The sequence below is a fragment of the Sciurus vulgaris genome, assembly GCF_902686455.1.
Source record: "Sciurus vulgaris genome assembly, chromosome: 4".
In the NCBI taxonomy this organism is placed as follows: domain Eukaryota; kingdom Metazoa; phylum Chordata; class Mammalia; order Rodentia; family Sciuridae; genus Sciurus; species Sciurus vulgaris.
This window is the reverse complement of record NC_136464.1, coordinates 80,242,782-80,266,970: the sequence shown is the minus strand read 5'-3', so window position 1 is coordinate 80,266,970 and position 24,189 is coordinate 80,242,782. Positions and strand designations below refer to the sequence as shown.

General features: G+C 37.5%; 1 protein-coding gene and 3 pseudogenes across 4 annotated transcripts in view; 1 reads left to right on the top strand and 3 right to left on the bottom strand.

The window, feature by feature from the left end:
• Positions 1 to 2,003: 2,003 nt before the first annotated feature.
• On the bottom strand, positions 2,004 to 6,882 carry LOC306658935 (aldehyde dehydrogenase, mitochondrial-like; annotated as a pseudogene). Its single transcript has 3 exons — positions 6,839 to 6,882; positions 6,620 to 6,718; positions 2,004 to 3,850 (listed from the first exon to the last, which is right to left on the bottom strand). The product of its transcript is annotated as an aldehyde dehydrogenase, mitochondrial-like (transcript).
• A 1,083-nt stretch (positions 6,883 to 7,965) lies between these two features.
• Positions 7,966 to 9,098, bottom strand: LOC306660182 (dehydrodolichyl diphosphate synthase complex subunit NUS1-like). Its single transcript, XM_079138374.1, is given in 2 exon segments — positions 7,966 to 9,031; positions 9,033 to 9,098. Coding segments are annotated over 2 exon segments (882 nt in total). The 5' UTR covers positions 9,084 to 9,098; the 3' UTR covers positions 7,966 to 8,200.
• A 5,219-nt stretch (positions 9,099 to 14,317) lies between these two features.
• On the bottom strand, positions 14,318 to 17,484 carry LOC306658934 (aldehyde dehydrogenase, mitochondrial-like; annotated as a pseudogene). The gene is made up of 2 exons: positions 17,413 to 17,484; positions 14,318 to 16,156 (listed from the first exon to the last, which is right to left on the bottom strand). The product of its transcript is annotated as an aldehyde dehydrogenase, mitochondrial-like (transcript).
• A 200-nt stretch (positions 17,485 to 17,684) lies between these two features.
• LOC306658933 (aldehyde dehydrogenase, mitochondrial-like) overlaps positions 17,685 to 24,189 on the top strand; it is a 10,336-nt pseudogene continuing 3,831 nt past the window's right edge. Inside the window, exon 1 of the transcript in view lies at positions 17,685 to 17,727. The product of the transcript in view is annotated as an aldehyde dehydrogenase, mitochondrial-like (transcript). The remainder of the gene's footprint in view (positions 17,728 to 24,189) is intronic.

Below are 24,189 nucleotides of genomic sequence, written 5' to 3'. Positions count from 1 at the left end.
TGAAATGAATTATCACTCTGTTCTCCATAAGTATGAATAATTATGTGTCAGCTGAAAAGACAAAATTATTTTAAAAAGCGACAGTGTTGTCAAATTTCTCGACGGAGGAGCTATAAGACCATAGATGAGAAGGCTGATTCTCTGAAAGACAGCTCTATTATTGCAACAGAAATAGGTATGACAGGGCTAAATTAGAAAACCTGTAAATAGTAGGATTCCCTTCCTCATGTGATCTTAGCTAAGTCTACTTTCTTTCTAGACTCCACCTAAAAATCATTTTCCTTTCTGTTGTTCTAGCACAAACCTTCAAAGGATCTTTGTTCCCACTTAGGTCCATGTAGGAAATACAGTCTCTTCAATGTCCTTTTACCAAATCTAGTAGGGTTTCTCATATCCAAAATTGATGATTGTAGTTATTTATCAATTTTCTTAACTTCTATACAAATGTTTATAGAGTTTAACATGAATGGTGGTTATTGTAAAAGAAATAAAGATAAAAGCAATTGGCTTCTAATAGCATGATTGACTTTCATGTGAATTATGAAATGCCTAGATGTCAAGAATGGGCATAAATGTGAATTCAGTTGCTATCAACATCGATGTGGTTGTGTTACTGTTGTATGATGATTTTAAGTCCTTTGGGTGTAAACCAAGGAATGGGATAGCTAAGTCAAATGGTGGTTATATTCCAAGTTTTTTGAGCAATCTCCATACTGCTTCCCGTAATGGTTGCACCAATTTGCATTCCCACTAGGAATGTATGAGTGCCTTTTTTCCCCACATCCCCGCCAAAATTTATTGTTGCTTATGTTCTTGATAATTGCCATTCAGACTGAAGTGAGATGAAATCTTAGTTTTGATTTGCATTTCCCTAATTGCTAGAGATAGTGAACATTTTTTCATATATTTGTTGATAAGTTGTATTTCTTCTGCTAAGTGTTCAGTTCCTTAGACCATTTTTTGATTGAGTTATTTGTTTTTTGGGTGTTGAGTTTTTTGGGTTCTTTATATATTCTGGAGATTAGTGCTCTATCTCAGGTACCTGCGGTAAAGATTTTCTCCCATTCTGTAGGCTCTCTTTTCAGGTTATTCATTGTTTCCTTTGTTAAGAAGTTTTCTAGTTTGAATCCATACCTTTTATTGATTCTTGATTTTACTTCTTGTGCTCTAGGAATTTTGTTAAGGAAGTCAGGTTCCAAGCCAGCACAGTGAAGATTTGGGCCTACTTTTTCTTCTTTTAAGTGCAGGGTCTCTGTTCTAATGCCTAACTCTTTGATCTACTTTGAATTTAAATGTGGTATATACACAAAATTAAATATTACTTAGCCTTAAAGAAGAATTAAATCATGGTATTTGCAGGTATATAGATGGAGCTGGAGAATATCATGCTAAGTGAAATAATCCAACCCAAAGAAAACAAAGGCTTAATGTTTTTTCTGATATGTTGATGCTAATTCACATTAACAGGTGGTGACTAGGGAAAAATAGAGGTACTTTGGATTAGGCAGAGGGTAGTGAAGGGAGGGGAGAGAGTATGGGGGCAAGAAAGATAGTAGAATGAATCAGATATTATTACCCTATGTACATATATGATTACATGATTGGTGTGATTCTACAACATGTATGACCAGAAGAATGAGAAGGTATACTCCATTTCTGTATGATGTGTCAAAACGCATTCTACAGTCATGTATAACCAATTAGAACAAATAAAAGAAAAGAATGGGCATAAATGATTTGTAGAGACTAGAGTTAACATGGGGAAATTTGGCTGTGCAATATTGTATACAAGTAAGTTAGACAACTGGAATTTAAATCTAGGATTTCTGAATCTAAAGTTCATGATTTTTCTAGTGTATACATTATAATTTTGCCTATCATTGTAATGTTCTGGAAATCACAGATTGTTTAAGACTCTCTTTGAAACCGAGAAATTTTTGAAGGACTGGAATTTTTTTTTTTTATCTAAATCTTGAGAATTAAATAGAAATTTTATTGGAAAAACATGAACCAGGTTTTGTAAGCAATCACCCTCAAAGCCAGCAGTACTGTTACAGTTTAAATCAGGCTTTCTGCAGATGCTTCACCCCACCAGTCCACCCTGTTTATCAGTTGGAATTCTGGGACTTTTTTGACCAGAGAGATTTCCTGGGAGGCGTTTCTCCTTTGAGCCTTTCATGTGCATAGGTCGTTCTTGGAAATCTTGCTGATCTCGGGACTCTCAGGCACTGGATGAGGAAGGAAGCTGGATGGTTCTTCATGAATTCTTCTGAGAAACTTTGACTGTGACAGTCTTCACTTCGGTGTACGCCTGCAGGCCGTACTCGCCCAGTTCCCGGCCACTGCCTGACATCTTGTAGCCGCCAAAGGGGGACTGGGCCCCAAACACAGCATAGCAGTTGACCCACACAGTGCCAGCCTGAGGGGCTTGGGACAGGTAATTGGCCTTGTCCGGGTCTTTTGTGAAGACAGCTGCAGCCAGTCCATACTTGGAATTGTTGGCTCTCCCGACGACTTCCTCTATGGTCTTGAACTTCAGGATCTGCATCACCGGCCCAAAGGTCTCTTCCTTGGCAATGGTCACGCTGTCTTGCACAGCTCCAAACACGGCGGGCTGAATGAAGTAGCCACGCTGCGCAGCCAGCCCCCCACCACACAGCAGCTTCGCCCCCTCTTGCTTCCCTGACTGGATATAGCCGAGGATCTTCTTGAACTGAGTTTCATCCACCTGTAGCCCCTGCTCCGTCTGGCTGTCAAAAAGGTTCCCCACCACCGGAGACTTGGCCGGGGCAACGCTGCACTCCACGAACTGAGTAAATGTCCTCCTGCACGAAGGTCTGGGAGCTGGCGCAACAGCACTGGCCCTGCTTGAAGAACAGGGCAAAGTGGGCCTGTTCCACGGCCCAGTCCATGTCAGCGTCCAACATGATGATGTTGGGGCTCTTTCACCCCCGCTCCAGGGTCACTCTCTTGAGGTTGCTGTTCCCCGCAGCAACCTGGATGAGGTAGCCAACCTCAGTGGACCCTGTGAATGCCACTTTGTCCACATCCTCGTGGGAGGCGATGGCAGCCCCAGCCATGGGGCCAAATCCAGGAACAATATTGACCACACCAGGGGGGAAGCCGGCCTCCTAGATCAAGTTGGCCGCATAGAGGGCGGTGAGTGGCGTCTGCTCAGCAACCTTCATCACGACCACATTTCCAGTCGCCAAGGCAGGGTCCAGCTTCCACGCTGGCATCAGGAGCAGGAAGTTCCAGGGAATGATCTGCCCGCACACTCCACGGGCTCATGGCGGGTGTAGCTGAAGAAGTCGCCATTCATAGGAAAGGTTTTCCCGTGGTACTTGTCAGCCCAGCCGGCATAATACCGGAAACATTTCAAGACCATGTCCAAATCTACCAGGTAGGCGATGACATAGGGCTTGCCATTGTCCAGGGTCTCCAAGGCCGCCAGGTAGGTCCGGTCCCCTTCGATCAGATCAGCCAGGCGGTAGAGCGGCCGGCCCCCGTCAGAGGCGTCCACGCGTCGCCAGGGCGAGCCCAGCTGGAAGGCGGCCCGGGCAGCCATCAGGGCCTTGTCCACATCTTCCTTATTCCCTTCTGCTACCTGACAGATGACCTCTCCAGTGGAGGGACTGACAGTGGGGAATGTTTTCTTGCTGACGGCATCATGCCACTCATTGTTTATGAAGATCTGGTTGCAGAAGACCTCGGGCTGCTGGTTGGGGGCCAGCACCGCATGGGTGGCGGCTGCGGAGAGCAGGCGACCGCCCAGAGGGGGCCGAGGCAACGTGCTGCGGCCTGGATGGCGGCGGGCGGCGGCTGGCAGCACCGACTCTGCCTTTCACTTCTTTAATGTAGCTCCTGGATAAAAAATAATGCTTAATTTTAATGAAATCGATTTTATTCATATTTTAAGGACATTTATCTCATTTAAAAATACTATTCATGGTCAAGACATTATTATCTTAGTTTTTTCAAGAAGAGAAATTTTATTTTTTTGTTTCATTTTGCTTTTTTGATAGCTTCATCATTCATGTTCAGGTCTGTGATCAACCTCAGATTATTTATTGTGTATAGAGTGAAGAACTGGTTAGAGTTTACTTATTTAATTTTGAATGTAGGTATCTAATTGGTTGAGCACTGTTTATTGAATATAGTTCCCTCATTTAATGAATTGTAGTAGGCTATCTCATCTATTATCAATCAGATGATTGTTTATGATCAAGTGAATTTTCTTAACTATATATTCCATTTTTCTGGTAAATGTGTCAAACTAGATGTAATACCTCATTGGGTTAATTGTTTCTATTTCAACATTATGCTAACAGTTTGTATGTGTTTTTATTAATATATATTGCTTTAACTTAATACATAATGTTTAGGAAATATCTCTGACTCTTAATAGTAATTGCCTTAAAATTTATTTTTCTATTCTTAATGGAATCATGCACACTTTATTTTTCTTATACTTTGCAAGACGGTCTTTTACTACATTATTATTTTCAAATGTTTTGTGTTTTTAAATGCAAATTAAACTTTTCAAACTTTATAGTTTTTTTCAATCATTTTGATAACATATATCTTTTACTTGTGGTACATAAACTAAGTCATTAAACATGGAAAATCCCTCTTGTCCCTCTTCTTGCAAATACAGCTATATTGCTGCACCTCTTTAAAATGTATTTTCTACTGTTATTTTCACACCACAATAACTCAATATTAACTCTTTAGGGACCTGAGCTATAAGCCAATGGATAATTTGACTAACTTCATTTTAACAAACATTATATCCCTTCACTTTAATTGGCCGATTAATTTAATTCATTAAAGCTGAACATACTCCAGAATGGTTATAAATAACATTTATATCTATCGTATCTGCAAAAGGCAAAAATTCAGTCTTAAATTAGCCAAAAACAAAAACACAAACTCTCAATAAAACATGAATCACAGCACAGGGAAATAAATGAAAAATTCTCAAAGTTTAGCTATGCTGTAGCTTTACACAAAACTTATGGCAATAAATTAAGACTTTAAAAAAGGTTATATAAAGAACTATGAAGTGCAAAGTAATGTCACTGGACCAAAATTTAGTTTAATCATTTTTATTTCAAGTGTATTTTAAAAATCATAAATGGGGTTTTATAATCCAAAGCTGAAACATTTATTCATTGCTTTAGAATCTGCCAAGCAATTCCAGACCATGCTTTCCAAATTCAGTCTTTTTTGCTGTTTTCCAGACTTCTGAGACCTAGTATTTATAATACTCCATTCTAAATGTACAATTTTAGATAACTACTGTACACTTGTTGGAAAGAGTTTTCTGAGAACAGTCCATCAAATATAAAGAATTGTTTCTGTCCAAGGATCAGTAGTGAGGGGAAAATATTAAACATCTTTCAAGAAATCATTTATTTATTAAAAAAAAAAACAGAACCAGTGAGTTCTCTGTTCTATCAAATTAATCTAAATTATTTTTGTAGACGTTGGTAATATTTTCCCCCACACAAGCCTCAATCCTACTTAATTTTTTATGCGAAGTCACCAGTGGAATTTACTGAGAAAAAAAAAAAAAAAATCCCAGGTGTTATTTCAAGGAAGAACAGGTTACTTCTAAGGAAAAGAGCTGCCCTGGTAGTTTCTCTCAAATGCTCATTTTAAATAAAAATAGCTAATGGGAATATTTTTAAACCAATTTTGGGTACTATGCAACATTACATGAAATAGAAAATCAAAACTTCTCTTTTCTAGTAAATTGTCCACCTTTACTTTAAAGAATACAATTTATTCACCTTTTTTTTTCCCTTCTGACTGCCTAATTTAATATTTTTTTTTAATTCTGCATCTCAGTGTATCAAGAGTTCTTTTTCAAATGTTCTTTACAACACAGAACACAGACTCCAGAGCAACGTTCTCAAGTCACACTGTTTACAATGAAGTAAGAAATGAAAATGGACGGATATCTTAAGATAGGTATTCTCTCTCCTCTGAAGAGGAGCAAACTTTTAACAAGTGAGCAACAGAACTCCATTCTCTGCAACTCCCTCAAACTAAGAATACCTCCATTTAATAATATATTATTTTAAAAAATTAAAGTTTGGTCACTAGGAAAGACAGAACAAAAATTACTCCCTTCTCCCCAAACAACAACCCAAACAGTTTTAGTCATTCCCTCCCTTTACTCCCCACAAAAACAGGAAAGTAGTAGGGGCCCAAAGCTTTACATGTGAAATCTCAGCTCCTAAAACATTGCTGCTGTTTGCTCAAAAGTTGTAGGTCTACTTATTTCAATCTCCAGAGATCCCTGCTGTGCCTCGTGCGTTGACAGACCTCCCAGCTCTGGTGTGTTTCCTTTGCCGCCGACACTCATCATCCTGCTCGCCCGGTATTCTCCTCAGGTGGGCTCTGAGGAGGTACATTGGACCTTGTTGCCCGACAGGGAGCAACAACTGGTGCCCTTCCCGTGTGAGGAAGATGAAGTCGCCAACAGGCCAATCAGACTGGTCAGGGTCTTGCTAAATCGCTTAGGATTTCACTAAATTGCTGGGGTTGACCTTGAACCTGGGGTTCTTCTGCCTCAGCTTCTGGAGATGCTGGGATTAGAGGCGTGCACCACCGTGCCAGACAATTGTTGATTTCTGCATTCAAAGTGGATCTGCCCGGTGATCTCCAGTGGCATTCATTCAAAATCCACGCTGGATCATCCAGGGTGGCACTGAAAGACAGAAACACAAAAGAGCTTTGAAGGAAAACACTCAGAGATAAAAGTAATTGCTGCTAATTATGGAGCCGAACTGAGACTAGAGCCCATTCACCCCTCTGCTTTTGGTATTACCTGGCTTTATTACTTGAAATAGAGATAGCTTGGAATAACATCATCATGACGTTGATTTTGGAAATTACCAAGGACTGCAGTAATCAAAAAGCAGGAGCCCTATCGCTATCTGCCACTTGAATGCTCTGCTATAAATTGGGACAATGCCTCTGTCCTCACTTTATCTTCACAAATATGTCTTCACTAATGTATTGTGTATGCAGCCTCAAAATTGCAGACAATGCCTGGTCAGCAGTTATTGAGTATTGCTTGCGACATAGTATATCCTGAAAAGCTCTGCCCTGGAATGAAAAGCTATGGGTGAAACAGACTGCTGAGGGCAGTACTTTTGATATAACATAGATTATTTTGCCTGAAGTGCTAGAGATCCAGAAGTTATCCTCAGGAAAACCAAGAAAATTTGATGAACATCTCCTGTGAATGGGGCGACTCACTGCTGTTCCTAGGATCCTACTCTCTCAAGAAAATTATTTAGAAATTAAGAAAAATTAATCGATAAATTTAAGGTTTTTTTTAAAGAGATAAGTAGTTGTCAAATAAAATTTCCTCCAAATATTATCAAGGCAAGAATAGAGAAAATTAAATTTAAACATGACCTTAAAATGAGAAATAAATTTGAAATCTGATTTAGAAAAAGTATGTCAACAATGCTGCTTTTGATCATAATTTAGAAAATTTAAGTGAGAGATACTTCTATAAGTGAACATACTGCATGCTTAAGAAGGCTTGTGTTTCAGACACCAATACTTTTTAAAAAATGTAGTATTGGGGATTGAACCTAGTGTCTCCCACATGCCAGGCAAGTTCTCTCTACCACTGAGCTACAACCACAGCCCGACATCATGGAATTTATAAGAACTATCATTAAAATATGTAGGTTTAGCTGGGCAAGGTGGTGCATGCCTGTAATCCCAGTGGCTTGGGAGGCTGAGGCAGGAGGATTTCGAGAACAAAGTCAGCCTCAGCAAAATTGAGGCACTAAGCAACTCAGTGAGATCCTGTCTCTAAATAAAGTATAAAATAGGGCTGGGGATGTGGCTCAGTGGCCAAGTGCCCCTGAGTTAAATCCATGGTACCTCTCCCTACAAAGAAAAGAAAAAAAAAAAAAAATATATATATATATATATTTCATTCTCCAATACTTCCCCCATTTGTAAGTTTATTTCCATACACACACACGCACACACACTCGCACACACTCATACACTCACTTTCAAGTAAGACACATTTTTGTGTTTGTTGATAAACTATGAGGAATATGAACTAGGTGTGCACAGGATTTCATAGGTGCTTTGTAAACATCAGAGTCACTTGGGTCCTTTTCTGCAAAAGCCTGAAATCAAATTATGCAACCAGGGATCACTACTTTCCCAGACGCTTTTCGCAGGCTGCATATTGACGAAGGGCAGAGAAAAAGTCCTCATAACTGATGTTTAGGTGGGAAGGCAAAGAAACAATCTCAGTCAATCTGATTTGCCAGGGAAGAAAGCCTAATGTGCTGTCCACAGGACCAAACTTCAATACTAAATCAGGATCAGGGAAACCATTTGAACTAAGTAAACGGTCTAACATATCTACATCCAAATCTGTAGCTCTCTTTTGCTGCTGGGCAACTAACTGCCAAAAGTCCTGAGCAGCTCTCACAATATCTGCTTTTCCATCTTCTGGGGACAGCACCTTCACTACCGAATGGCAATTTAAAACTTGATCATCTTTGTCATTACTATTTGCAAACCCTGGTGAGTATTTGGAACAATCTAGGCCCAGAAGTTCCTGCTGTTGTTTTAAAATTTCATCCATCAATCTGGAATTATTTCTTTTGAAAATACCTTGGTGGTCGTAGACGCTAATGTAGGAGATACCCACGGCCATACACCACACCACGATGCTCGCGATGTCCGAGAAGCTGGGTTCCTGCTCGTCCGCGGTGATCACCAGGCCCATGAGTACAGGCAACTTCTCCAGGGAACGGCCGTCCGCGCGCCAGCGCAGCCTGGGGTGGGCGGCGGCCGGACCCGGGCCCTGGAGCGGGTGCCGGTGGTGACGGCGGTTCCTGCCTACTGCCGCGGGCTCACGGAGCGTAAAGCCGAGCGGCGCTAGGACCGCAGCGGAGGCTGCACGGTAGCAGCGCCTCCAGATCCAGCTCCAGGTGCCAAACCGAACGCGGAGCCAGGAGGTGAGCCTGCGGTGCAGGACAGAGCAGCGCGTGTAGCACCCGCCACACCAGCTCGTACAGCCCCGTCATACTCTTGTGGCGCTCGGGCGCCCACCGCACCCTCCCACCCACACCCGCGGCGTGATGGCTTTTTATCCTCCCCTGCTGCCGTCGCGGGCCATCGCTCCGTGTCCCCCCACCCCCGCGCCCGAACCCCTTTCCACTGCCGATCATTCATTTTTTAATTGAGTTTTTTTAGCAATTTATGTTATGGTTTATGGATTCCAGGTCTAAATTTCTTTTAGTATCAGGCCACCATGTACATTTAAAGTGTAAAAATACTAAGAAATACTGTGTATTTTCTAAGAATTAAAGATAAATTTGAATTTTTTTTTGTATTTACTTGGAAGTGATTGTACTAAAATAACATTCTTTAAATGTCAAGCAACCACAATTCTAAGCACAGCTTATATTACAAAGATATAACGTGATATCTAAAAAAATGTTATTTGTAAATATTTTCTTCATAATAAGTTATCTATTCTAATGCAGATGTTTAAATAAAATTTAAAGCACAATAAGGTAGATACTAAGAAGTTTAAACAACTAAGGGAGCATATAAAACACAAGCCATTATAATGAGAGAAATTAAGACTGTTAATGAAATATAATAAAGCCCTAATATATCTGAAATGCATTTGTTTCTACATTGTCTGTATCCTCATTCTTGTTTTGAACATAAAGAAAATCAGTTCTTTCCAACTACTAAATATGGCATAAATGTTATCACCTATTTTATCTTTGCACATTTGCAGTGCTTCTTCATTCTCAAAGGAAAACAAAAATCTGCTATATCTGATCAACCAAATCAAAACTGTACTATGTGGGCTGTTGATCATTTGGTATTTGAAGTCCATTTTTATTGTTTCTATTGCTATTTCAAAACAAATTTGAAGTCCTTATCTTTCATAGAATTTCAGTGGCTAAAATATCTTCTGCTAAATGAATGTAATATTTACTTTGAATGAATGACAATACCTAACTTATCTATTGGTCCCATTAACCTTCTCTATTAGTATATATCAATTGGTATGCATTGACCCAATTAGCATGATTTTAATCATGCATGCATATTCATCTATAATTTAAATTTGCATATTTTAATCACATTTGCATATCTAAATATACATTGCATCATATCCATATATAAACATATACATGTATATATATATAAACATTCATATAAATAAATATATATGTAAAATACATGCTCTCATAGAGTTTAATGGTATACACTTACTTCCACTGATAGTTTCCATGGCTCGCTCTAAGGATGATGGGTTGACATTTTTTTCTTTGTTCTGTTTAGTTATACATGGCAGTTGATTATTGGTGAATAAGATAATTTAGTTTTGAAAAGTCTCTATATTTTCTGTTCTTCATTTTACAGAACATATTTCCTGACTGCTGTTCTTTATTATAGATTTTTATAATATTCAAGAAGTATATTTACCACGCATTTTCTATCTATCCACTAATCAATGTATCCATCAAAGTAAATTGAAATGGAGATCAGATCTGAAAAATCCCTGAGCAAAGTAAATTAGTCCATGAAGATAATTTTAACCTTATTTGAATTGCAAACATAAGTGAAACATAACTTGGACTATTTCTTGTAAACACTTACATTAGAAAAAAATTAAAGTTAAGTTCATCTAATCAGAAGCAATCATTTTTAAAAAGCCTGTCCCTTGTGCTTCAATGGAGTCCAAAACCACATTTTTCCTTCTCTTTCTTTACATATTTTTTTTGTTCTTCCCAATTCATAAATTGTCTCTTGTTCAAATAAACTATTTAATATTTTCATTACTTTCATTATGTTTAATTAAGAAAGTTTTAAAAAATATACATATATATCAATTTTTCATTTACCTACATTTTTCTTAAGGAAAAATTGGGAAATATAATGTGGTTTTCTTGAATTACATTTCAGTCCTTCTTAAGAGAAATTATGAGTTTCATATTTAGGTAAGCAGAAAACTTAATCAAGAGGTATATGAAAATTACAGATTTGAAAGAAGAGAAATAAAGCACATAGGTCATAATTATTTCATTGAAAGCACAACATGAACTTTGAGAAAATACTTGATTGTGAAATAAATCCTTCTAATAAAGAAAATAATGTATGTTTTGTATTTAACTATCCTTGATTAATTTATTCATGTACTCTTCCTGTTATTTAATGTGGACATATAATTATAATTTAAAGAATTAATAATCACTACAAAATTCTACTTCCTATTAGTTAGAAAAAGACTTAATTGTGAATATAATCACAAGAAATTTGCATTGAAACTGCAAAGCCATGGCCACTCATGAGAAGTCATACACAAGCTAGTATTTCAGCTTCAAAAATTACTTGTAGAAATTATGTTTATATTTGCAGATGTACAAGTAACAAGTTTTATTGAATCTTAGATTGTGCATGTATATATGTAAATGAAGAATTATCCAGAGGATACTGCTGTCATATATAAACACACTAATCAGAATGAATATATATTGCAACTTAATTGACTTCACCAGTACCTTTGGTCTTGTCTGTTGGTCTTTGAAGTCTTCCTAAGAAAATTAGTTTGCCTGAACTGAGTGTTGATTGTGGTCCTATCATTATACTGCTGTGATATATCTAAGCATGACCCAAGGAATATTTGTTGGGATGAATATTTTATTCCACATCAGAGAGAGCTTTCGCAACAATCTTTGTGGCATTATGTTGGCCTACAATGCCAAATGAGCCTGGCGAGTTCCTTCTGGATCAACAAATGTGCAAACAGAGATTGCGAGCAGGTCACAGTGATTCTCTAGAGAATTACAGCAGATTGGATATTTCTGTAGAGCAGAAAAAGGGAAGCCAGTGAGAGTAACACAATGATTTTCAAATTAAAATCAATTAGCCTTATAATATAACCTTATTTAGTATCATAATTGATTAGAATGCTGATAAAAGCTTGGTCCCTGAAGGTGTGTCAAGAAGCTAACATTTAACTCTTATTAGTTTTGTTGTGTTCTCTCTTTGGATTTAATTACTGGATATTTATTTATTTATCTTACAAAGTATGAAAATAAAGATTTGATAGTTTTTTTGTCATATGAGTTATCTAGAACATTATTCATATTGCTGAGATGGCTTCATCCTCCTATGCTTCAAGTTCTAGACAAAAATCTTAAATGTACTTTGATGACTATTGGTGCAGGCATATGACAATAAAAATGATGAGATGGGAATGCCAATTACCTTGCTTTGATCATTACATGCCACATATATGAAATGAATTATCACTCTGTTCTCCATAAGTATGAATAATTATGTGTCAGCTGAAAAGACAAAATTATTTTAAAAAGCGACAGTGTTGTCAAATTTCTCGACGGAGGAGCTATAAGACCATAGATGAGAAGGCTGATTCTCTGAAAGACAGCTCTATTATTGCAACAGAAATAGGTATGACAGGGCTAAATTAGAAAACCTGTAAATAGTAGGATTCCCTTCCTCATGTGATCTTAGCTAAGTCTACTTTCTTTCTAGACTCCACCTAAAAATCATTTTCCTTTCTGTTGTTCTAGCACAAACCTTCAAAGGATCTTTGTTCCCACTTAGGTCCATGTAGGAAATACAGTCTCTTCAATGTCCTTTTACCAAATCTAGTAGGGTTTCTCATATCCAAAATTGATGATTGTAGTTATTTATCAATTTTCTTAACTTCTATACAAATGTTTATATAGTTTAACATGAATGGTGGTTATTGTAAAAGAAATAAAGATAAAAGCAATTGGCTTCTAATAGCATGATTGACTTTCATGTGAATTATGAAATGCCTAGATGTCAAGAATGGGCATAAATGTGAATTCAGTTGCTATCAACATCGATGTGGTTGTGTTACTGTTGTATGATGATTTTAAGTCCTTTGGGTGTAAACCAAGGAATGGGATAGCTAAGTCAAATGGTGGTTATATTCCAAGTTTTTTGAGCAATCTCCATACTGCTTTCCATAATGGTTGCACCAATTTGCATTCCCACTAGGAATGTATGAGTGCCTTTTTTCCCCACATCCCCGCCAAAATTTATTGTTGCTTATGTTCTTGATAATTGCCATTCAGACTGAAGTGAGATGAAATCTTAGTTTTGATTTGCATTTCCCTAATTGCTAGAGATAGTGAACATTTTTTCATATATTTGTTGATAAGTTGTATTTCTTCTGCTAAGTGTTCAGTTCCTTAGACCATTTTTTGATTGAGTTATTTGTTTTTTGGGTGTTGAGTTTTTTGGGTTCTTTATATATTCTGGAGATTAGTGCTCTATCTCAGGTACCTGCGGTAAAGATTTTCTCCCATTCTGTAGGCTCTCTTTTCAGGTTATTCATTGTTTCCTTTGTTAAGAAGTTTTCTAGTTTGAATCCATACCTTTTATTGATTCTTGATTTTACTTCTTGTGCTCTAGGAATTTTGTTAAGGAAGTCAGGTTCCAAGCCAGCACAGTGAAGATTTGGGCCTACTTTTTCTTCTTTTAAGTGCAGGGTCTCTGTTCTAATGCCTAACTCTTTGATCTACTTTGAATTTAAATGTGGTATATACACAAAATTAAATATTACTTAGCCTTAAAGAAGAATTAAATCATGGTATTTGCAGGTATATAGATGGAGCTGGAGAATATCATGCTAAGTGAAATAATCCAACCCAAAGAAAACAAAGGCTTAATGTTTTTTCTGATATGTTGATGCTAATTCACATTAACAGGTGGTGACTAGGGAAAAATAGAGGTACTTTGGATTAGGCAGAGGGTAGTGAAGGGAGGGGAGAGAGTATGGGGGCAAGAAAGATAGTAGAATGAATCAGATATTATTACCCTATGTACATATATGATTACATGATTGGTGTGATTCTACAACATGTATGACCAGAAGAATGAGAAGTTATACTCCATTTCTGTATGATGTGTCAAAACGCATTCTACAGTCATGTATAACTAATTAGAACAAATAAAAGAATGGGCATAAATGATTTGTAGAGACTAGAGTTAACATGGGGAAATTTGGCTGTGCAATATTGTATACAAGTAAGTTAGACAACTGGAATTTAAATCTAGGATTTCTGAATCTAAAGTTCATGATTTTTCTAGTGTATACATTATAATTTTGCCTATCATTGTAATGTTCTGGAAATCACAGATTGTTTAAGACTCTCTTTGAAACAGAGAAATTTTTGAAGGACTGGAATTTTTTTTTTTTATCTAAATCTTGAGAATTAAATAGAAATTTTATTGGAAAAACATGAACCAGGTTTTGTAAGCAATCACCCTCAAAGCCAGCAGTACTGTTACAGTTTAAATCAGGCTTTCTGCAGATGCTTCACCCCACCAGTCCACCCTGTTTATCAGTTGGAATTCTGGGACTTTTTTGACCAGAGAGATTTCCTGGGAGGCGTTTCTCCTTTGAGCCTTTCATGTGCATAGGTCGTTCTTGGAAATCTTGCTGATCTCGGGACTCTCAGGCACTGGATGAGGAAGGAAGCTGGATGGTTCTTCATGAATTCTTCTGAGAAACTTTGACTGTGACAGTCTTCACTTCGGTGTACGCCTGCAGGCCGTACTCGCCCAGTTCCCGGCCACTGCCTGACATCTTGTAGCCGCCAAAGGGGGACTGGGCCCCAAACACATCATAGCAGTTGACCCACACAGTGCCAGCCTGAGGGGCTTGGGACAGGTAATTGGCCTTGTCCGGGTCTTTTGTGAAGACAGCTGCAGCCAGTCCATACTTGGAATTGTTGGCTCTCCCGACGACTTCCTCTATGGTCTTGAACTTCAGGATCTGCATCACCGGCCCAAAGGTTTCTTCCTTGGCAATGGTCACGCTGTCTTGCACAGCTCCAAACACGGCGGGCTGAATGAAGTAGCCACGCTGCGCAGCAGCCCCCCACCACACAGCAGCTTCGCCCCCTCTTGCTTCCCTGATTGGATATAGCCGAGGATCTTCTTGAACTGAGTTTCATCCACCTGCAGCCCCTGCTCCGTCTGGCTGTCAAAAAGGTTCCCCACCACCGGAGACTTGGCCGGGGCAACGCTGCACTCCACGAACTGAGTAAACGTCCTCCTGCACGAAGGTCTGGGAGCTGGCGCAACAGCACTGGCCCTGCTTGAAGAACAGGGCAAAGTGGGCCTGTTCCACGGCCCAGTCCATGTCAGCGTCCAACATGATGATGTTGGGGCTCTTTCACCCCCGCTCCAGGGTCACTCTCTTGAGGTTGCTGTTCCCCGCAGCAACCTGGATGAGGTAGCCAACCTCAGTGGACCCTGTGAATGCCACTTTGTCCACATCCTCGTGGGAGGCGATGGCAGCCCCAGCCATGGGGCCAAATCCAGGAACAATATTGACCACACCAGGGGGGAAGCCGGCCTCCTAGATCAAGTTGGCCGCATAGAGGGCGGTGAGTGGCGTCTGCTCAGCAACCTTCATCACGACCACATTTCCAGTCGCCAAGGCAGGGTCCAGCTTCCACGCTGGCATCAGGAGCAGGAAGTTCCAGGGAATGATCTGCCCGCACACTCCCACGGGCTCATGGCGGGTGTAGCTGAAGAAGTCGCCATTCATAGGAAAGGTTTTCCCGTGGTACTTGTCAGCCCAGCCGGCATAATACCGGAAACATTTCAAGACCATGTCCAAATCTACCAGGTAGGCGATGACATAGGGCTTGCCATTGTCCAGGGTCTCCAAGGCCGCCAGGTAGGTCCGGTCCCCTTCGATCAGATCAGCCAGGCGGTAGAGCGGCCGGCCCCGGTCAGAGGCGTCCACGCGTCGCCAGGGCGAGCCCAGCTGGAAGGCGGCCCGGGCAGCCTTCAGGGCCTTGTCCACATCTTCCTTATTCCCTTCTGCTACCTGACAGATGACCTCTCCAGTGGAGGGACTGACAGTGGGGAATGTTTTCTTGCTGACGGCATCATGCCACTCATTGTTTATGAAGATCTGGTTGCAGAAGACCTCGGGCTGCTGGTTGGGGGCCAGCACCGCATGGGTGGCGGCTGCGGAGAGCAGGCGACCGCCCAGAGGGGGCCGAGGCAACGTGCTGCGGCCTGGATGGCGGCGGGCGGCGGCTGGCAGCACCGACTCTGCCTTTCACTTCTTTAATGTAGCTCCTGGATAAAAAATAATGCTTAATTTTAATGAAATCGATTTTATTCATATTTTAAGGACATTTATCTCATTTAAAAATACTATTCATGGTCAAGACATTATTATCTTAGTTTTTTCAAGAAGAGAAATTTTATTTTTTTGTTTCATTTTGCTTTTTTGATAGCTTCATCATTCATGTTCAGGTCTATGATCAACCTCAGATTATTTATTGTATATAGAGTGAAGAACTGGTTAGAGTTTACTTCTTTAATTTTGAATGTAGGTATCTAATTGGTTGAGCACTGTTTATTGAATATAGTTCCCTCATTTAATGAATTGTAGTAGGCTATCTCATCTATTATCAATCAGATGATTGTTTATGATCAAGTGAATTTTCTTAACTATATATTCCATTTTTCTGGTAAATGTGTCAAACTAGATGTAATACCTCATTGGGTTAATTGTTTCTATTTCAACATTATGCTAACAGTTTGTATGTGTTTTTATTAATATATATTGCTTTAACTTAATACATAATGTTTAGGAAATATCTCTGACTCTTAATAGTAATTGCCTTAAAATTTATTTTTCTATTCTTAATGGAATCATGCACACTTTATTTTTCTTATACTTTGCAAGACGGTCTTTTACTACATTATTATTTTCAAATGTTTTGTGTTTTTAAATGCAAATTAAACTTTTCAAACTTTATAGTTTTTTTCAATCATTTTGATAACATATATCTTTTACTTGTGGTACATAAACTAAGTCATTAAACATGGAAAATCCCTCTTGTCCCTCTTCTTGCAAATACAGCTATATTGCTGCACCTCTTTAAAATGTATTTTCTACTGTTATTTTCACACCACAATAACATAGGAGCATTATGAGAAAGACGGTAAGACACACAAACATATTTCCTATCTGACCTTTTACAGAAAACATTGCTGATCTCTGAATTAAAATGTTTACACTTTAGGTAATAGCCATATGTCTGTTAGAATCGTATTACTGTGACAAAATGCCTGAAATAAACAAGTTAGAATGAGGAACAATTTATTTTAACTCCTAGCTTCATAGGTTTCAGTCCATGGTTACATTTTCCAGCCACCTTGGGTCTGTGGCAAAGTGGAAAATCTTTGTGGGGAGCATTTCACGTAGCAAAGTTGCTAACCTCAAGGAGGTCAGGTAGAAAAAGAGAGGAAGGAAATGAGGTTCTCATATTACTTTCAAGGGTACATCCACAGTGAACTCACTGCCTCCCAATGGCCTCCACCCTCACTAACTACTCCCCCAGACAGAACCATTAGCTCCCAGTAAGCAAACATGTGACCCCTTGGGAGATATCTAAGTTCCAACCTATAACTGTATGATTTGGTTAAATTCTGCCTTCAGGATTTTCATTATTTGTTTGTCACATCTGTTAGGTACCACAGGCTTTATGCCCTAAAATATTATTCAGGGTCATTGCTTAATCCATTCTTCTTTTAGAAATCTTGGCTACATTGTTTACATCATGCTGATAGGAATGTCGAAGGCACATGTAGAAGATACCTGGATACCATGCTTAGGTAAAAACCTGCCAGAGACTGTTGAATAGTCAATTCATAAAAGTTTACTATTTAACATTTGATGAGCTTCCTGGATTCCAAAAGTACAACATCTTTTGGAACGCTTAGTGTGATGTAAAAAATAAGAATTATACCTTCGATTTTTATCCATGAGAAAGATAATGAATCACATTTTGAGGGTATTTTAGAAGCCAACTATGCCACATTTTGGCATATAAGTCCATAGTAAAGTAATGTTACCGGGGAAGTCCAGGAAACAGGAAGAGTTAAGACTCTTGTTCTGTAATCCAATAAATTTATACCAGTTAGGGTATCTTTAGATAATCAAAAGGCCGATTCTGAAATTTCAGCATTAGTATCCAGTAGTAGATTTATAGAGAAGGCATAGAAAACTACATTATGGATATGGCTATAAGTGATCCTGACGAAAAATAGAGAAAGTAGTTCATTTGGGTAGATATGAAAAAAAGTTTGATATTTTCAATTTCCCATATTAGTAAATTATATAACTATGTTGTATTTTCTAACACATTCTCTTATGTAATTATATGATAATTGCCTTTGTTTTCCTTAGTTTGAACAGAATTTTGAATGCTCATTCTATTTTGGTTGCCTAATTGAATTTTTGTTTTTACCATCAACTTCATATTTTACAAATTATAGTTCATATACATATATGTATACATATAAACATATACATATAAGTATAAATGACATCTAAGTGGGTTTCATATATTTTAAACTTTTAGTCTGATTTATAACTATGTTTTTAGAGTTGTCACAATGATAGGACATGGTATGACAAATGCAACAACCTGTTTCAAAATCTTAAGTTAAAAAATTTGATTCACGATCTACTTCCTTTCAAAATACTTTTGTGCAGGCATTACAAAACTGTGTTCATTTGAATGAAGTTTGTGACATTACTGAAACTTATTGTGACATTAAGTTTATTCCAAACATTTCTTCACTTATTGAACAGTAGGTCTTTAAAACTTTTGTCTGACATTTAGACTGGCTTCTATAATATCTTCTGAAAATGTCTTCATGATGACTCTCATTATTATAAATTTAAGTAGGGACTGAGAAATAGCTCTCTGTGCTCTCATCTTTATCACTGTGTTATTTCATTACCACCTGAAATGTTTGCAAGTTGTAATTCCACTCAATGTACCATCATGTTCTTTTCCTGCTGAAAATTTTAAATACATGAAGGCAAAATATAAAAAAAAAAAAAAAAAAAAAAGTATGGTGTAGCCTTCAAAATTAAATTTTCAATTAAGGCATTTATTACAGATATTTAACACCTACTCTTATGCTCTTTGTTAACTAGGTGTTCTAGTTAAAAGAAGGAATTTAATATTTCTTCCCCAAAAAGAGATTTAATATTTTTCCTGCTATCTAAGGAAATGGCCATTAAAACCAAACAACTGTATTATAAGAGATGGTTTTGTAAAACATGATTTTCCTATAAGAAAAATATGCTTAAAGTGAGAGAGCAGACAGGGATACAGTAATGAAACTCAAGTGAAAACTTTTTACTAACATCACCTGAAAATGTTCAGGCCTAACCTCAGATAAACTGAATTCAGTATTCTGGGATTTTATGTTGAAAAATACTTTGTTAGAGCAAACCCAGCAATGTAATCTTGATAAATGCTAAAGTATGAGAAATACACTTAACATTATCGATGCAGAAAATTTCCATGTTAAGATATTAATGAGAATCTGGAATCAATCTATAAATCATAATTAGTTGAAGGAATTATGGATTGTTTAGAATCTTAGAATAGCACAGTAAGTGCAGGGTTTCTCAAAAGATAATGTTGACTATTTAGTCATAAGCCTGATCATGAAGGATCTGTGGTTGTGGTCAGAGGGCTTTCATATTTGAATTCTTTTTTTATTGCTTTGATGAAATACCTGAGAAAATCAACTTAATGATGGAAAGATTTATTTTGGTTTGTGGTTTCAGAAGGTCCAGTACAAGTTTGGCTGGTTTTACTAATATAGGCAAACAGGGTGTGATGGAACAGAGGAGCTGACCTCATGATAGCCAGGAAGTAGAAAGAAAGAAAAGGGAGGGAGGGAGGGAGGGAGGGAGGAGAGAGAGAGAGAGAGAGAGAGAGAGAGAGAGAGAGAGAGAGAGAGAGAGAGAGAGAAAAGAAAGAAAGAAAGAAAGAAAGAAAGAAAGAAAGAAAGAAAGAAAGAAAGAAAGAAAGAAAGAAAGAAAGAAAGAACTGGAGAATGCTAGGAACAAAATGCCCTTTAAAGGCAAGCTCCAGTGAATTACTTCCTCCAAATAGGTCCCATATCTTAGAATTTCCACCACCTCATAATAAAGCCCTCAGCTATGAACCTATTAATGGATTGATAAATAGATCATTTCAAAGCCTCACTATCTAATCAATGCCCAAGTACCCCACCTTTGAACATTATTGCATTGAAGACCAAGGCTCAAATACATGATGCTTTGGGGGCAATTTCAGTTCTAAACCAAAACTATATTATAGTTCAGATCCACAGTGATTTAGTCAACCATTTCACAAAAGATATGATAAGAATAATTAGAGGAGTAAAAGTTTATTTTGGAGCTCATGGTTTCAGAGGTCCCTGTCTATAGATGGCTGACTCCATTGCTCAGGGTTTGAGGTAAGGTAGAACATCATGGTGGAAAGATGTAATGGAGGAAAGTAACTCAGGACATGAAAACAGGAAGGAGGGAGGGGGGGGAGAGAGAGAGAGAGAGAGAGAGAGAGAGAGAGAGAGAGAATGGAACAGCACTCCACTCACCAAGAATGGAATATATACTCCAAAAATACATCCCCCAATGACCTCCTCTTCCAGTCACTTCCTACCACCATATAGTTTTCCTATCAGGAGATAAATGCTCCAAATAGGTTAAGGCTCTCACAGTTCAATCATTTCGCCTCTAAGTTTTCTTGGATTGTCTCATGCATGAGCATTTGGGGTACACCTTATATCTAAGCCATAACACATGAGTTTTACACTTTTATATGCAAACTATATTAAATAATATTTTTATATTTGTGTAACGTTGTGAATGCACGTGTCACTTCAACAAAATTACTATTTATTTCTTTTTCTAGTCTTTTCCATTTTATTTTTACCATTTTTCATAGTATCTGCACTAGTCCACATTCCCACCAGTGAATAAGGGTTCTCTTTTCTATGCATACTCACTAACATGTATATTTCATATTTTTGATGAAAGCAGTTCTAACATGTATGAGAATATATCTAATATTGGTCTTAATTGTCATTTCCCTTACAGTGATATGGAACATTTTCCATATGCTTATTGGTCATTTGCTTGTCTTTTTTGCAGAAATGTTGTTGAGGACTTTGATAATGCTTTACTCAGGTCATTAAATTTCTTGACACTAAGTCATTTGAGTTGCTTATATATTTTAATCTTCACTGCTGGCAGAATGTATGGGTGGCAGATACTTTCACTTACTGAATTGTGTTGTTTTTATTGAAAATCATAAAATTACATAGAGCAATGCTGTTTGATTCATTCTGTTATTTTTTCCCTCCCCCTCCCCCTCCCCCCCCTCTTTTCCCTCTATACAGTCCTTCCTTCCTCCATTCTTACCACCCTCCTTATCCCTAACCCTAAACCTAACCCTAACCCTAATGCTAACCCCTCCTACCCCCCATTATATGCCCTCATCCGCTTATCAGCGAGATCATTCGTCCTTTAGTTTTTTGAGATTGGCTTATCTCACTTAGCATGATATCCTCCAATTTCATCCATTTGCCTGCAAATGCCATAATTTTATCATTCTTCATGGCAGAGTAATATTCCATTGGATATATATGCCACAGTTTCTTTATCCATTCATCAACTGAAGGGCATCTAGGTTGGTTCCACAATCTGGCTATGGTGAATTGAGCAGCTATGAACATAGATGTGGCTGTATCTCTGTAGTATGCTGATTTTAAGTCCTTTGGGTATAGGCCAAGGAGTGGGATAGCTGGGTCGAATGGTGGTTCCATTCCAAGCTTTCTGAGGAATCTCCATACTTCTTTCCAGAGTGGCTGCACTAATTTGCAATCCCACCAGCAATGTATGAGTGTACCTTTTTCCCCACATCCTCGCCAACACCTATTGTTGCTTGTGTTCTTGATAATCACCATTCTAATTGGGGTGAGATGAAATCTTAGGGTAGTTTTGATTTGCATTTCTCTTATTACTAGAGATGTTGAACATTTTTTCATATATCTGTTGATTGCTTGTACATCTTCTTCTGTGAAGTGTCTGTTCATTTCCTTAGCCCATTTGTTGATTGGATTATTTGTGTTCTTGGTGTGAATTGTGTTTTACATCATTCAATTGTTTTCTCTGCTGTACAGAGCTTTTTAGCTTTCTGGGATCTCATTTCCTTATTTTTCCTATTGTTGCCTGAAGTTTTGGGGTCAAATCCAAACTAAATTTCCAAGAAATTATGGTGACATTTTTTCCCCCGTGTTTTCTTCTAGTTACTTTATGTTTTCAGGTATCATATTAAAATCTTTAATCAGCTGTAAGTTATATTTTATATTGTATGGGATAAGGATATTCAGTTTTCTCAATAGTACTTTTTGAAGCGTCTGTTCTTTCCCAATTAAGTATTCTTTGTATTTTCTTGAAAATTAGTGTCATTTTCTCAGTATGTGCAAAAAATTTTTTGATAAAATTCAATATTCCTTCATGAGAAAAATTATTCAACAGGGCAAGTATAGAATGAACATGCCTTAATACAATACAACTCATATGTCTCTCATATGTGAGACCTAGAGAAGAAAAAGGAAACAAAAGATGGGGACAGATCTCATGAAAATCAGAGGAAGATCAGGAGGTAAGGGACCAGAGAGTAGGCAGTAGGGAGGGAAGTGGGGGAGATGGAGAGTTATCGGTCAAATTAAATTGTTAAATTTGTGTGTATGAATATGTAATAACAAATCCCATAATTATGTATATCTATAATGCACCAATAAGAAATGTGAAATAAAAGGAAAAAAAAAAGGGAAAAAATGTTAGGGCTAGGTCCTCTCAACAAGAATATTTACATGCAAAATAAATGGTAGGGAGTTCAAAGCACTATGAGCAGAACCTGTAATGACAATCTATAAATTCAACTGTTTTTGTAATTTATTGTTTTTTTAATTACTTAGCAAAAATCTCAGTAAAAAATTCCACTTAAAAAATGCAAGTCATAAATGTTAAACTTACAATCTAGTGATGAAAAATTAAAGACTTTCAGCAAAGATCAGGAATAATGCAGGAATGGCCACTACCACCGTATCTTTTCAACATAGAAGTAGAAGTTTTAGCCAAAACAAGGGAACAAAAAATAAGGGAATCCTGATAGGAAAGGAGAAAATGAAAATGTCTTTGTTAACATTAAACTCTAATCTTAAATATAGAGAATTCTAAATACTCCACACCAATGTTGTTAAATAATAAATTCAGTAAAGTTACGGAATACAAAATTACCATACAAAAAGCAGTTGTGACTTTCTACAATACCAAAAAATCTATTCAAATGATAAATTATGAAAATATTTCCATTAGAATTAGCAAGAAAAGCAACAAAAGCAACAAAACATTGTTAGTCAAGAATTTAACCACATGAGTGAAAGATCTACGTAAACTAAAAGCTATAAAACACTAATGAAAGAAATAGAGCAAAACAGAAAAAAATGGTAAGATATGCCATGTTTATGGATCATAGGAATTAATGTTGTTAAAATGTACATACTGCTCAAAGCTATAGAAAGATTTAATAAAATTTCTATCAAAGTTGTTTATATATTTGATTAAATAGAAAAAAAAAACCCTGAAATTCCTATGCACAATTGCCAAAGTTATCTTGAATAAAAGGAAATAACTTGAAGGCATCACCCCATCTCCATTAATATCTTCTACAAAGATACAGTAATCAAGATAGATTTTTTTTTTTTTTAGCATACAAACATACACATCAACCAGAGTAACAGACTAGGATCCTGCGATAAATCCTGAACATTTATGGAACATTGGTGACAATATTTAACTCATCTTTATTAACTCATTCCTTCCCTCTTTCTTCTTCTTTTTCCACTTTTAAAAAAGGAAAATTATGTAATAAGGTGAGAAACTGCAGGTTAGAGTTTTATTATTGATTTTAATATCAACAGATGTGAAAATTTCTCACACAGGATACAATGTGGGGAGTCAATGGAACTAAACCTAGCATTATGTTAAAAATTCTATTTTGTTTTTCAAAAATATAGAAAGTAACCTGTGGATATTGTATTGTGTAGTAAAAAGGACAGAAGTTGTGATGAAGATAAGAATCTTAAAAGTCTGGAGACGTTTGCGGGTGATTCAGATTGGTCTTAAGTATCACAGTGGTACTTTTAAAAGGGACACATTGGGAGTCAGAGTCAGAGAAGAAGATGTTGTGAAGACTG